We start from the raw sequence: 16,832 nt of genomic DNA on the forward strand, positions 1-16,832 counted from the left end.
GAGAACCCGGGTTCGATTCCCAAGTGGCCATTTTTCTGATAATCTCCCTGCATAAAGTGTCTCTCGGGTTCAACCAGCCTCTAAATAAATTACGTATTACAAGGAGGGTAAAGAATCCGGAGCGTGATGCTGATCATCATGTATCTCCATGGCACGGTGCAATACACAGAGGATAACTTTGCATTTATAAGCTTAAGAGTTCAAGGTGACAAGCAGTATTTGTTTTGGTCTTCCAGTTTAAAGTTAAGAATAAAGCTACGATCCGCGTAAATATATTAAAAATACTTAAGAGCTTGAAGCACGTTTGATTTATAATTAACTTTAAGTACAGTTGAGTTCTATGTCCACTTTAAGCACAGACAGGCTAACCGAGACTTCTCCTTCAGTTTAAAGATTAATCTTAACCACTGTGCAATGTGCCTGCACAGAGTATCGAACCCCGAATATCTTGATTACAAGGCGGCGACGTCAATACGACGCCATTGTGGCCTTTTAAGTACAGTACAATTGGTACTTGATCGATTGATTTGTTTATTTTACTTCGCTTTTGTGCCACTTTTGACTTGAGTGATGATGAAATTGAAGAAGGGGCAATCACAAAGAATGTTCATGCCCAGGCCTGGATTTGAACCCGGAACCTTTGCGTCGTGCCGCGCTGTGATAAACACTGCCTCACGGAGGTCGAGAATCGGTGCTTGAACTGCGGCTAAAGTAGTGTCTCCCTGCTGAACCATTTCATTTCATTACGATAAAATATTACAACGCTAGAAATGTTGTAAAGGCCCAATATGTGACTCTGCGGTCTTTCAAAAATGTAAGTGGTCTGTAAGATGTAGGTATATTAGCTTGCAGGATGGACATTTTTTTGGGGAGAGATTGATAGTGACTTTGCTTGGAGTTTGAGTTTTGTTTTTAAGTCCACTGACCTGCATTTTAGTGAGCAACGAACCACTACGTGCCTCAATCGGGCATCGAACTTGGGAACCCTTCATTACAAGGCGAGAACGTTACCACTACACCATCGGTGAGTATCTGATTTTGTTTGGAAAATATGATAAACATTATGTGACATTGCATATGCATTTAAAGGTACAAAACTGATCATGCAATATCGCTTTCACAACTGTTAGCAAAATAAGAAAAATAACACATGGTTTCAAGAACAGTGGGACAAAAGACAGAATGCAAGTCTTACAATCTTCCTCGTCGAAATGCCTCTATCAGTCGAGTCGTATGATTTGCATAGCCGTACGTGATATTTGTTCACTGGCCAATGCCAGTTAGATAAGCACCTAGAAAGATGCAACAGGAAATGAAGGTCACAACATGAACTGACGTCAAGACCCTCATTGTCTCTTAAACACAGTGGCGATGTAGGAAATTATACGGTTATTTCTCATCTGGCACTTGTTCGTACCCCTGAAACTAAAGTCTGTAACTGCTGGCCAGAGACGTAGGAACCAAACTCTAAGACACTTACGTGAGGGAACATCGCCTATACAATAACCCTATAATCCGTGTTCATGAAACTAAATTGATGTAATTGTGCTTTGTTTTGACTAGTGTATGTGACGTTGCCAATCTTATGAATGCTATAGTCGCAAATGTGTATTAGCGTCCCCGATGGCGCAGTGGTAGCGTCGTCGCTTTGTAATCAAGGGGTCCCGGGTTCGATACCCGGTGGAGGCATATAGTGGTTCGGATCCCACTTTAAACTGTAGGTCCAGCCCAGTTAGTCTCGCGGAAGCAGCCGTACGAGCAACATCGTCTCGAGTCGCGCTTGCAGCTTGGTACGTACGTGGCCGTGTCCTGGTGAGTAGGAGGGAGTACTAGTTACGAGTCAAATCGAAGTAATTCTGACTGTTGTATAATGGAAACATGTCGTGTAAACAAGTTAAAATTGTATTTTTCAAGTGCACAAAAGAGACCCACGTCAGTGAAGTTACACCGTTGGATTGGTGAAACGCTTGCTCTCACCGAAGACCAGGTTCTAAGCATTGAAATTGACCATTTTCGTAAGTGTGTATACATTAAACTGGTATCACACCTGTTAGGTGAGCAATGTTGGTGTTTCGTGATGAGGATGGTGATCATGATGTACGACTGGAATGGGCTGACAGAATATCAACGATATTACGACTACATGTCATCCCGATGGAAGTCACGGATGAGTCAATATCTGCGGTACTCGTCAAATATGGCGAAATACAGTCTATCGACGACGAGACTTACTCGGACGAACATATCTATCGTACCCGTACGGGTATAAAAGTGTTGATGATGTTATTGAAGCAGTCAATACCGTCTTACGTCACGATTCAAGGTGCGAGATATTGGGTCGCATATTATGGGCAGCAGCCTTCTTGCAAGATCTGTGACGAATTGACACACGCAGCAGCCATGTGTCCCCAAAGACGACGACGCACTAGTCCTACTGTAGCAAGTACCTCAGCCCAAGCAGGCACATCTACGAACAATCAGGAACCCAGCCAGGCGCGTATATTCTAGGCTATCGCCGAAGCCCATATTAAAATACAGGAAATAATCGACTCGCAAATTTAACCGATGCTTCACTCTCAAGTAACGACCAAGGGGTAAGCGCTAGTGTATGACCGTCTTTATTTATCGTCAGACTTCTTCGTCTGAGGGAAAAGTCTTTGAACCAGTAGGCGGTGCTTTCAACTCATGACGTATTTGTGCTGGTAGAGACGACCTTGGTGCTGGCTTCCAACCCCAAGCGCTGGAGACTGAAGGCTTCTCTGCATCCTGGCGATGATGTAGTGTTGCCAACAATGGAAATACGAAATTCGCTAAATCGTTGGAAAAAAATATTATAGGCGAGGGTGCCAATGCAAATTATCCAAGCTAGGGGGATGCCTCATGAAAATTACATCACCTCCCCCCTCCCCATCCCTTCGAGCATTGCCCGTCTCTCTCCCAGTTCCATGAATTTCGTCACATACAAGCATTATAAATCCGCCAAATGTAGTGATTTTTCCCTGAAGTTGGCATTCTGCTTCTCGCTTGAATTGCACTGTGGTCGCAGCTATATGGGACATTCTGATTACATCAGCCATGTTGCCATCCTGTTTACTTCTGTTTCAAGCAACCCCCTCCCCCCTGTCAAAATGTCAAAACCTTTGCGCTCGCGGTGGGATTTCAGCCCGAGCCATCCCTTCTGAACGTTTGGCAACATAAACAGTCCTTGTTGTCATAGCAACTATTCACCGCACATGTTTTCAACGACATGGGTCTGTGTTTTTCGCAAAGTGTGTATATATGGTCAAACGTGTCCGAGATCCGAGTTCCTTGTGTCGCCCGCGTAGCGTGTTCACCATTGATAGGAATTATTTTTTTAGAAAAATTCAGTGACCGAGGCCGTTTTGTTGTGCTGTGTTGTTGACATGTGTTGTGTTGTATTGTTCTGTGTTTTAGTAATTTGGCTATTCATGTGAGGACACACTCTTCGATAAAGTGACCAAAAAATTCACGCAAAAGGAGAGAAGAATGAGTTTACCTTCAATTAAGGCAGGAAGTTAATTATTATTATTATTTTTCATACTCGCATGTAGGTCCTACATATTGCATGTTATAGACCGCTCCTTTTTATAAATAAGCATGAAATGGTTGATTTGATTTGCTTTATTTTACTTCGCTTTTTGTGCCACTTTTGGCTAATTTGCGAAGATGGGAATGAGGGATGATATGATGAAATGATGAAATTGATGAATGAACACTCAGAAACATCCAGGCCAGGATTCGAACCGGGACCCTACCGTCGTAGCACGATGTGCTAACCTCTTTATATATATATATAAAGGAAAGCTCCTATACGGAAGCTTCCCCCATCACACGTCATTCACTCATAGCATTTCATTCTAATTTCTATATCAGGACTTTTCACAAATATCCTTGCCTTATTCGGGACTCGAACCCGGAACCCCTGGCGTTGTATCGCGCTCTGCTAACCACTTCGCCACGGAGATCGACACCACTCCGCCACAGGGGCCGGCTATGAATAAGTTTATGTCCATTGCTTACTATTGTTGTTTTTAATGGTAATATTTCGATGTAAACCAAAACAAATGCAAAATGAATGAGGAAGAGCCCCCCTCCCCCCCTTTTTATGCCGGACAGATTTTCATTTAAAATTCAAACACTACTATATTTGGAGATAGGCCTGGTGTTGGTCTCAGCATACGCTACTGAACCCAGCATCTATGCCCAACGTGTCAAACGACCACCAACGCAACTCACGGTACAATAGACTCGCGACCCACAGTGTTGCCACTACCCACCAAAACGAAATTGAGTCAGAAGACAGAGTGTGATGTACCAACAGCGTCAACGGAGCAAGAACCGAAAGACGATCCTACAGTGGTACCCTTTTCGGGGAACAACGCGACTGACGAAACCATGGAAACTTCAATATTATGGGCTGATGAAGTGGAACGGGAAGAAACTGTCCAAATGGAACTACATGAAGATCTACCAGAGGGTGACAACCAAGTGAAGTGTGAAGACCGGATGAATGCGCATGACAATTCTGATATCCAGCTGACTACAGATGAAGATCCAAGCTCTGTGAAGCCTGTTGCTGTTTCAAGGGCCCCGTTGAAGGATGCCACCAGAAGGAAGCTACCCATGGAAGGACAGCAGAAGCAGCTGAAGAATCAGAAGCGCAAGAAAAGTTCTCAAAGGGATGCGGAAATCAACCCACCGACCAAGAAGATTGATGACCAACGCCCCCTCTCTCCCTCCCCAGTGCGAATTACCCGGTCCCAAAGTGTTAGTAATCTAGGTCCTAGTGTTAGTGCTAGTGAAAGTAAAATACTTCATGCAAATTAATGATGCGTGTGATAGTGTTACTGCTTTTTTGTGTTAACGTCTGGTATAATGTATATTTAAAAGGTTTAGGAATACCCATTTAGCTATGTTTACAACACTCCGAATAGCCACAATTAACATGAATAAACTGCAAAACCTAATAAACAAGAGGCTCTGGGTGACTTTTTCATTCCGTCGTCCCTCGATATAGTCTTCCTCCAGGAGGTACAAGTGAAAAACTTTGACTTGCCCCCATCCATAGTAGTGTATAACAATGCAAATTGTCAGGCAACGGGGACTGCTCTTCTCGCGAGAAACACTGTGTCGATCACTAACGTTGTGTGTCACCCAAACAGGCGAATTATATGTGCGATAGTGGCAAATGTTTGGATTTGCAATATATATGCCCCATCAGGTACTCAACAGAGACAACAGAGAAATATTTTTGCGACAGACGTGGCGTCTGAATTGCAGGGTGCAAAGGAACATATCATATGTGGTGGGGACTTTAATTGCCTCCTGCTTCCACAAGATCAACGTCCTGGTTTTTACACATCAAATTCTCTACAAAAATTGGGGTCGGGTTTTAAATTTGTAGACGTTTGGACAGATAGACATTTCGGTAAGAGGGGGGTATACATACATTAGAGACAATTGTGCGTCCTGCTTGGACCAGTTCTATGTTACCCCCTTACTGCGTCAGAAAGTAACTTCGATGTACCTCACACCTACATGTTTTTCGGATCATCTGGCGGTGGTAATGGCAATTAACATTGATCTTCCCCTAGTGCCTCGAGGATATGGTTATTGGAAACTGAATGCTTCCATTCTATCAGATGACGATTTCAAACGAGCATTCCAGGAGCAATGGAGAATTTGGGAGGCGCAACGCACGCGACATAGTGACATCATTCGTTGGTGGGACGAGTATCTCAAACCGACAGTCAAACGATTCTGTGTAACATATTGTAAAGAGCGGTCCCGTGACTGGCGCAACAAATATAATTTTTATTATCGTATCCTCCGGGAACTAATAGAAGAAGCATCGACAGGGCAACCGGTCCACACAGAAATTAAACATATACAAGCCATCCTCCTACGCATGACCGCTCAAAAACGTCTAGGTGCAAAAATTAGAACTAGACTTCTCCATTTTGACCCAGAAGAATCTGTCTCGATCAGTCACGTTCTACAAGAACGACAAAATGCTCAACGACAAGTCATCACGGAACTCACAGATGATGCTGGTAATAAAATCATAACGCCCAAGGACATAGAAAGTAAGATATATGATCACTTTGGTACGATGTTTTCGCGTAACCAATCTGATACCTCCAATTACGAAACAGTTTTGGGAGCAGTCTCGGAGGTACTCTCAGACGCTGATCGAACTACGCTGGATTCGGAATTCACCTTAGATGAAGTGTATAAAGCGGCGAAAGCGGGGAAGCTGTTCTCCGCCCCCTGGAGTGGATGGGCTTCCTACTAGTTTCTTTCAAACATTTTGGACGCTCGTGGGGCCGACCTTAACCGAGTGGGTAAACGCTGTCTTTCAGCAACATAAAATGGGTAAATCTTCCAAGAGCGGTATCATAGTGTTAGTACCGAAACGTGCAAAGCCCACAGAGATCACTCATTATCGCCCCATTACACTACTCTGCGCAGACTATAAAATGTTCTCACGCTATATGCTTGCACGACTAATGCCGCACTCTGTCAACTTGGTGGGAGACACACAATATGTTTATGGTGAAAACAAAAACATTTATGCCGTCCTGCAAACGCTTCAGAGGTTCTTACCAGTAACCAAAATAAAAGAAGTACACGTGATCAAGCGAATCTAGTTCTGGATTTCGAACGTGCGTTTGACTCTGTGAACCATAACTACATGTTTCACGTATTCCAAAAAATCGGAATACGGGGGACATTTCTCTCAGTGTGGTTCGGATCCCACTTTAAACTGTAGGTCCAGTCCCAATTAGCCTTACTGTGCATAAAGTGGACTTAAAACACCAACTCAAGCAAATGTATATTAAAGTATAAAAACATCCTGACATCGAAGTTTCTGTGTTCGAATCTGGTTTTGGCAAGGGTTTCTTTGTAAGTATGCCTTCGTCATTTTCATCCAATGCAACATATTCAACTTCATCCAATCAATATATATGCATCGTCGCCTTTAGACTTGAACCACTCTATCACTGTAAGATATGAAATATTGGCTTGTTGCATACATTCGTAGCGTTTGTGTATGTTATGGCAACATTGCGATGTTAGAAGTTTGCTTATCATTTAACGTTCATCAATTGGAGTGCCACCGTTGTGCTTGAGAATACGCATTGAATTATGCAGATTTGAAGTAAGACCATGTGATTTGTGGGCTAAAGAATGATACGTGTCAAGCGGATAAAAACGAACACTTCCGATATATTCTTCTGTCTGAGATTAACATAGAAGCAAAGGCAGCGGAGGCGGCTCGAAACATTTGTGTCGTGTACGGGGAGAATGCCAACGGGGAAAGCAGGGCAAGAAAATAGTTTTGTCACTTTAAAAGAGGGCAATTTTGACTTGAGTGATTCTCCACGTTCAGGAAGATTCGGGCTTTAATGAAGATCGTTTAAACGCTTTAATCCACAATGTGATGAACTGTGACCATTCAACCATCGTGCGACATTTGCATTCCATGGGCAAGGTTCAGGATACAGCACGCTAAGTGAAAGCAACACAAATCATGGAGTAGGGCAGGAAGACTGCATCAAGTGCTGCCGCAACACGATAATGCACGCTCACACTTCTGTAACACGACAAAAGATGCTATCCAGGAGTTTGGTTGGGAGGTTGTTCAACGTCCTCCTTGCCCTCCGATCTTGCACCCTTGATTTCCACCTTTCCAGCTCTCAAACCACCAATCTTCAAGAAAACTCCTTTGGTAACGAAAATTCTCTTCAAACTTGGCTTGACGACGTCTTTAACCCGAAATCAACTGATTTCCTCAGGTGTGGAATCAAAAAACTGCCCCAGCGTTGGTAGACAGTCATAGACAACGAAATAAAACATATTACTGATTAATATTTCTGACATTTTTCCATCTGAACACACATGTCCAGGCCTGGAATCGAACCCGGGACCCCTGACGTCGTAGTAGCGCATTGTGCTAACCACTCCGCCACGGAGGTCGGCGTACTTTCCTTGAAGATGTCACTACTGGACACCCTTCGTGCAATCGCCTGTGCGTGTACGTAGCCGAGAAATGAAAGCTGCACAACCCTTCCTTAGATATTTTATGCACACATATGCATATTGATATCATCGCACGCAGGGGAGAAAAGGTGATATAGCGTGCCCGATCCCTTAAGGGTTACTTTCGGAGCGCCCGCACATACACACACACATACGTTATCGAAGCACGAATAATATTGTAGTTTATGTAAGATAGCATGACTGGATAGACTTCAGTCCGCTAATAATCTGAGATGTGCGTGCTTCGTCAAGACAACCAGGATATGCACCAGCTTGGCTTATTCATTACCGAGAGCTTGAAGGCTAATTAGCAATGCACTTAGGTTAAATGGGACAAAGAAGTTGGGTTGCACATGAAACGTCACAGTTAAGACCTTTTTTCCTTGCACTGATGGATGACGTAAGCAGAATAGAGTTTCTTCCTTTTTTAAAAAAAAACTATTGCCTGGGTTCATTGATTGATTGATATGGTTGATTTTACTTTGCCTTTCTGCCACTATCAGCTAATCGCGAATTCGAGGATCAGTAGTGATATGATGGAATTAATGAAGAAATACTCACAAAGAGCACCCATCCCTAGTCGGGGATTCGAACTCGGGATTCGTGGAGTGTCTGTTATAAAATTTGCCACGGATCCAAACGTGGCCAAAATATATACGAAAATAATGGTGGGGGTTCAACTTGGCAGCCCAAGGTTGGTACAATTTTAATAGTTATAATTTAATTGTTACTATTTATGTATTATTAAAAACAATTTAAAATTATAACAAAAAATTCTTTGTAAACAATTTGAATGAAAATACTGGGTTGTATGGGTTGAGGGATGTACATTCTTTATAATAACCAGGAAACGGATTTATATGTAGTAAAAATGTGCTAAATATGTAAATACATATTATATTTAGTTATTTTCACCAAAATATGGAGTTAATATGGACTTAAAATTATAGAAAAATACATTTTTAATAATACAAGACACTACACGAGTTACATAAAATACAGTACGCTTGCATGGACAATAATTGTAAAACAACACAATAGCCTATGTGTTTACATTTTCTGTTTCCAAAAAAATAAATAACAAAATTTTGTTGCAAGTCCTCGAGCATGAATTTCCTTCTGTTGTCTCTTAAAATGGATTTGTATTGACTAAAACTGCGTTCAGTATCGCAATAAGTAATGGGAGTTTATTTAAAATTCGTCAGAAATTCGTCCAACTCTTTCGGTCACACGGGGACATGTAGTATAGAATATGGAGTATATGTTGAGAAATGTTCTGAAATATGGAAATAATGTGTAAAAATAACTAAAATATGTAAAATATAAACCTAATATATGTACATATATAGAAAATAAAATCTGAATTCTTCGAGTCTATATGCCATGGTGCGCAAAAATAATACATAATATCGTATCACGATATAACTGATTTCAGCTTCATACATAAATATGTATTTACATTTAAATCCGTTCTTTGATGATAACCATAACGATATAACTTTGGTAATTTTAAAACTCTTACTTTTGTGTTCACAACCTTTTCAACCGAATGTAGTGTTTTGACCGAATTTCAGATATTTCCTTGAATATACAATTAGTACAAAAATGAGGATAAATTAGACGAATTGGACGACCAGGACACGAACCCGGAACCTTCCGTAGCGATATCGTGAGTCGATACACTCTGGTAACGTCGTCGCCTTCCCGATTCGACACCCCATAGGGGCACGTAGAGGCCACTTGAAACTCTAGGTCCAGTCCAGATTAACCTATCTGTGCATAAAATGGACTTGAAAGAAAACCTCATACTTGACACTTTCGTCCAGCGACGGGGCAAATTCATTGCCTCCTGAAATATTTTGTTTTAACTCCTCTTGATTCACAGAAAAGCTAATCGGGACTAGGCTCACAGTTTAAAGTAGAATCGGAAGCACTATGAGCCTCCATCGGAGATCGAACCCGGAACCCCATGATTACAATGTGACGACGCTACTATTCTATAGCTTATACTCTAATAAGACATTTCATTTAAAGGAAGTTGTGAACTCTAACGTTGAGTTGAGTTTTGTTTTAAGGACACTTTATGCACAGATATGCTAATTGGGACTGGGCCTACGGTTTAATGTAGAATCGGAAGCACTATGAGCCTCCACAAGGAATCGAACGTGAAATGTATTGTAGTGTTATGCACGTAAGGAGTGCACGTGGACGTAGCAACGGAGATGGCGTGATTCGCATCACGCTCTAGACATATTCACCGTCTAGCCAGAACCACAGGTACCTCGTTTCTAGGGCAAACGTACTCACAAGACCAGAGAATCGATCAACACGCTATTAAGCCAGCAGCCTTCCTTCCCTCAAACTACTGCTCCTAATGCTGTTTTACCATCCTGCGATGAAGGCAGACACTTGTTACTGTTGATTCCAAAGCAGTAGCAACCATAGGAAAATATACTACAACATATACTTGACCACAGACCATTCTGAATACTTCTGGTATTCTGCTGTATATCAGAGGAAAGAAAGAACATGATACTAGATTCCCTGCACTGCACGAAAGTATTGCGTGTGTCCTATGTGAAAGGGGAAGTGAAAAGCCAATGCACTGTAAACAAACATCACGTTTGTTTCGACCGGTAAACAAGAAGTCTGATTTTGATTTGACTTTTGCTACTTAGCGTCGCTTTTCTACCACTCTTGACTAATCGTGTCGATGAGGATGAGTGATGTTATAATGAATTTGATGCAGAGAGACTCACAAAAAACACCGGCCCATGCAGGGATTCGAACCAATAGGCTTTCATGTGCAAAAAATACAGAAAATCTATTTTTCTGTGGAAAATGTGGTATTTCATAGCTTACAATTAAGATATTATGTATTGTGTACAGCTTCCTTGTGCAGAAATGTATAAGCTCTTAATTTCCCATGTTTTCGCAAGAAGCATAAGTAGTTCTTGTCTCTAGAATCAGCATAAATGGAGCTATATTAGCAATACTTGAACATAGTTATTGTTTTGGAGAGAAATTGCGCGTGACAGTATTTTAATTGGGTTTATGGTCATAAGACAGACGCCTCTGGAACATAGCCTCTTGTCAGATGACTACCTGGTAACAATCCTGTTGTGGAAGAGGGGGGAGTAGGGGGCTGCTGTAGCGTGGTGTTAATTATCCTTTCTCCTCTGTTATCGAGATGAAGAAAAGGTGAAGTCTTAACCCCACACCCCCTTGCGTGCCTTCACGGGGGAAAAAAACCGAAACGGTGTCCAGTCACAACCGAAAGAAAGTGCCTACCTTAGTAACAGTGACTGTACCGAGATTATCAGGAGCAATGCCTGAAAAAAAATCGATCATTACATTATACGAGCACACACACACACACACACACACATGTGGCCTTGCGCATGTGTCCTTTGAAACTTCCCAACACCTGGGCCGAGCGAGAGATGTTTGTGTATACCTGAGTTTTTTCTATTTTTTTTTCTATTTTAACAGGAGCACTTGCCTGTGGAATAGGACCTGCTAGTTTCCGCGAAGAGCTGCTTCTCCCCCAGTGCAGCTGCACCCGAGTTCTCTCTCCCCCTCCCCGTGTTGCCCCTCCCCTCTTTCCTCTCCCACCGACAATTTCTCATGCCCCGTTTATCGAGTTAGAAGCAAGCCTGCTGCTAGGTAGGGATCGCGTGAGTCCGTCCTGTATCCCCCTTACGACTAAAATCATATACAAAGGTTGCGATTAGATAACTGAACTAGCATACCTTTTTTTTACATCGTACCTGCAATTTAAAACATACTTGATTCTAAAAAGAAAAATACATACATTAGTCCCTCTAAGCAGATCGGATGTCTGTTTTAATGCCATTCCACTGCAACTTTATAGTTGTTGGCCAAAGTTCGTTCACTCAGCACTGTTAAAACGTCATTTGGTTCAAAAACCAGGGCGTGCTACATAGATTAATTATGTTTTTTTTGTAATTTTTGATGTGGTTAGTGCATGCCCGTTTCAGATCTCTAACATTGCAAATTTGTAAAGCACAGAACATTTTCTCTTCGAGATCACACAATTCATTCACTCTTTGCTCTAGGTCAGTGTCGTGTGTCCGAACGTCAAGTTAATTCACATCTGATGTTACTATGTGAAATAGCTCCGGTCGTTTCGCGCCAAAAAGAAGAAAAAGAATCAATAATCTCATTCCCTCTCCTCTCGCGTCCCTTTCCTAACAACAGTATCTCATGTAACGGACAACAGAAGTGATCCCTTTCAAAGGTCTTACTGCTATCTTTGCTCGAATGTGCTAATACAAATATAATTGCCTTTGGAAACTAGAAGTTCCATCGCCAGAGCAGTTAGTTTTTCCAACTGTATTTTGTTCCTTTCAACAAAACATTCCGACCTTTCCCCTCCTCCTGCTCTCTCTCTCTCGAGAAAAAAAAGTTTGATAAAGGTTCTAAGCGGGAGGGGACTGATCTTGATAAGAAGTGTCACTGTGGAGATAAAATACGTTTCCAGACAGTTTTTAGACGTGGTCAGATGACCACTGGGACCAACAAGGACAAGCCGAAAATTTTTATCTACTCTTTTGTTCCGAAGTACATGCTATGATAGATAAAGTACTAAAACAGAATGAATAACTAGGGAGACTGCACATCGAAAAAAAAAGTGTACAGAAAAAAATATGTGAAGGTTTGCGAGCTGACTTAGTACAAGTGTACAACAATGAGGATTTTTAATCACGAATGTTCGCTTATGTTCTTCAAATTTGTTCATGATAGAACTGTGTTTGAGTACAATTTATTCATCGATTTTGAATTAGAGAGTTGCCTACGTCCCAGAACCGTCTCAAATTCGCATTTCGTACAGAACTTTAAATAGATGTTGGGTGCAAATTTTTAAAATCACTCTTTGCTTTCCTGTAGTCTTACAAATTTTACTCAGTCTACTGACCATCATTTTTTATTGTTTCATATTAAAGTTACTCCAAGTTACTAACAAAATGATTATCGCATTGTTCCTCCCCTACGCGAGCTAAAGCATCTCAAATTTGGCGAAGCTATTGAGTGCTAAAATAAATTATAATTTAGGCACTTTAAAAGTATGATGCAATGTGTCGACCGCTGAATTGGAAACCACACAGTTTGAAGACTTGACACACAACAGAGAGACACAAAGTTGAAAAGATACAGTAACATGTAGTTGTTACTTACGTGGCTGAGCAAAGGCTAATACTTTCTCCGTCCGCGCGTGGAAGTCGTCATCCTCATCCAAGAAGACAGTGCCTAGCTGGAAAGTTTGCTTCGGCGCGTCGTTTTGCATCCCATACTTGTCGAGGAGATTGTGCAAAGGTGGTATTTTCGGCAACTCGCGACCCGTCATGTTCGGGGCGTTTCTCATGCCCAACTTGTTGAGAATCTCCTCCTTGATGGATTCGAGATTCAACTGCCGGAGTTCCTCCCTTATCCGAAACCGGCAGGAAGTGCAATTGGACGGAACGTACGTGCCGTTCTGGGGAAGAGGATTCACAGGTGCTTCTTCCTCCTTCGGTTCCTCCGTAGCGGCGGGATCCTCGACGACCTCGTCGTCGGAAACTTTCGAGGTGTCCACGAACGGATCAAGGTCGATATCGTCTTCGCGGTCCGGGACGGATGCGTGTTGCTGTTGGTGGGCCTTCCCGTGGATTTTCTCGCCGGCGCCGCTTGCGTGAGAGTGACGTTCCACAGGTTCCGCGAGGGTAACGCAGACTAGGACCGTTAAAGCGAGACCGATAGAGAGCTGCAGTCGTGTCGCCGCCATGGTTTGAACTGAGAAAAAGGTCGGGCGGTCAGGGCGGGCAGTGCGAGTGGAACTGGGCAGGGAGGGAAGGGGAAGCAGGTTGCTCCTGCCACTGTTAAGCGTCGCGGATGTTCGGAACGTAGCCAACTTGGCTGCAACAGGGAGCCGAGGAGCTCTGGCAAACCTTATATATATATAAGCGTGTGAGACAAGAAGAGGCGGGGTTAACTCTTTCGGTGTGGCGAATATTGTGGGCGGTTCCGTAACTCCTAGGCCAACCTACCCACGTGGTGAACGTTAACAAGTGAGAGTGGCAATGCACCGGAGCTTGATACTGTTGCAAGGTGTCAAAGAGGTGTTATTCCGGTATCTCGCGCTTCTCTCTCTCTCTCTCCCAACTTGTGGGTGAATCGATGCGAATCATTTCAAAGCGTAATTTTATGATGTGCTTCGTTTTGCATCACAAATCAACACTCGATTGTCCACCACCCTGACATAAATTAAGTAGGATGCCTTCTCAAAGAAAGCTTACAGCAACACTTTCGTCGCTTTGATAGGCATGCACCGTATATTGAATGGGAAGTGTACACCCCGACACACATCAAATAGGGAACCGTACTATTCCATGCCTTCTATATACATATTTGCTTAGTTTAAATTAAATACGAGTACACAAGTGACGAAGTTTTGGCACCTGCATTTTATTCATCAGGTGAAATTTGTCCTGAGTTTTCTCAAGTCCTAGGTTATTATTTTTCAAAATGGAAATTTCCTTCTCGGATATTTTTAGCTGGTAAATTTTTCATTACAACCTAACAAAGATTAAATACAATTGAACATTCTGGCCTATATGAGAAGTAAACTCTCTACTTTCATTTCATAGAGTTTCGTAGCGTGCACATTTTATGTGCTACACTTTACATATAGACATTATTTTCGAAGCATATGCTTCGAGATAATTTTTCTCAATTTCCGTTATTATTAGTATCAGTTAATTAAACGTTGTCTTAAGTTCTAGGGGCTCGTGTAACGTATCTATAATTATTGATCAACTAATGTTTTATTGATATAATTATTGTAATTCAAAATAGATTCATACATATTTTCTACAGATGATACTTTGAGTTTGAATTTTGTTTTAGGTCCATTTTATGCAAGATCGGTACTGGACCTACAGTTTAAAGTGGGATCCGAACCACGTTGTGCTTCCAAAAATGTTACAAAAAATGTTACACATACGTTTAAATGATATGCAATAAGAACTTAACTTATTGAAGATATAAATTCGTTTGGGTTTTTAAAAGTTTTAAACAAAGTTTATTTTCAATGAAGTTGATGAAATGTCTCCTTGAAACATTGAAATTCAATATATATATATGTAGTTATAATTCATGTGCATTCAGCCTTATTTAAAATAATGAAGACAAAGATGTGTTCGTGTCCCTTCCTGGCTATATATATATTATTCATTAATTTTACTAATCTTCATTTGCCCTTATCTTTACGACTAACCTAAAGAGAAAGAAAAGAAGTAAAGTAAGTAAATTATCGATAATAAATGGAAGAGAATACTCTTTAAATACATACTTTCCTTGTATTTATTTTTTTAAAGAGTAAACAGAAAATCCAGTTATTTGCACTTCTTTCTTGTATGCGATTTTAATAAAATTGAACGCAAGGAACAATACTAATTGGGAAAGTTCAAAACTGATTCGAATGTTCCGCGGGTGCCGAGAAGAATATGCTGAAAAAATTCATTGCAACTGATGCATCCTATTGTTGATCAGGTCCGTACCCAAGGGGACCATGCCCCAGTCTCCCTCGAGCCATGAAATGTTTAATGTGAACCTATAAAAACCTACAAAAATAACACGGACGATTTTTAAGATTTTGCAGGAGTTTCTGTTTTCTGCTTTCATACATGAATGTGTTGTTTCTGGAGAGAGGCAGACTCTAGAAGTCTGCAGTCTAGTATATTTATTAATTTTAGTTTTATAACCATTTACGTGAAGATACCAAACGTCCCAATTTGGTCGGGACAGTTCACTATTTTTACTCCCTATTCTGACTTTTTTCGAATTGCAGTCTTGATCAGGAAATGTCTATTTTTTGGTTAATTCACATTCAGACACGTTCTTCATTATAAGGATCATTCCATAGCATTTGTGGTCACATACATGGTACGAATTCCCATGGCGGAAGGGGGATCTCCCACCTTTCCCCCTTCCTTGTTCTATTAAAATTTTTCCCCCATCAAACTTTTCCGAGGGTAAGAGTTTGTGTTATAACAACAAAGATAAGCAATTAGTTTTGACTTCAAACATTCTATACTAAGAATAATATCATAAACACATACAAAGAAGGAAGAACAAAGAATGATGTCTGCCCGTGTGTGAATGTTGCAAAGATCTCTCTTTAGGGCTGGTAACAGCATGGGGTAAAAACGTACTTCTACATTCATAGATAAGATTTTAAAATTATATCAAATTGGACTACTAAGAAATGGAGCCGTACCTGCGATGGTGGTTGTCATTGTCACCCTAGGCCCCTGGAACATAGAAATTAGACCTACCCATTATATCTCCTCCATTTCTCACCTCCTTTTGTCGGGAATAAAACATAGACCTAACATGTTAATTTTGCAATCGAGTTTGCAGATTTGAACAATAACACACACTGCTTGAATGAAGATGATGTGGGATGTACAACCGAACCGACTTCCCTTTTGTTAGCAACATTTCTTGAATGCTAAGTTTTCTTTTCGTCGGATTCAACGGAAAAGAGTAGGTACATAAAATTTATTAAATGTCTAAGTATGCCAGTTACATCTGGGGGGGGGGAGCAATGCAAATTCGGTTCAGGGGGTGCGAAAATCTATTCACGTCCTGGGCGCTGAAATCTCTAGCTTCAACCAACTCTGATGATGTTTCCCTTTGAGAGACCATTATAATAGATTTTCACCATTATAGATACATAACACAATAAAAGTATGAAAATTTAATTA

General features: G+C 41.3%; 1 protein-coding gene across 1 annotated transcript in view; it reads right to left on the bottom strand.

The window, feature by feature from the left end:
• myo (growth/differentiation factor myoglianin) overlaps positions 1 to 13,975 on the bottom strand; it is a 49,855-nt gene extending 35,880 nt beyond the window's left edge. The window contains exon 1 of the mRNA XM_083135390.1: positions 13,264 to 13,975. Coding sequence (XP_082991516.1) covers positions 13,264 to 13,849 — 586 coding nt within the window. The 5' untranslated portion in view covers positions 13,850 to 13,975. The remainder of the gene's footprint in view (positions 1 to 13,263) is intronic.
• Positions 13,976 to 16,832: the final 2,857 nt, after the last annotated feature.

Source organism: Lepisma saccharinum, chromosome 14 (genome assembly GCF_977018435.1).
Source record: "Lepisma saccharinum chromosome 14, izLepSacc3.1, whole genome shotgun sequence".
Lineage (NCBI taxonomy): Eukaryota > Metazoa > Arthropoda > Insecta > Zygentoma > Lepismatidae > Lepisma > Lepisma saccharinum.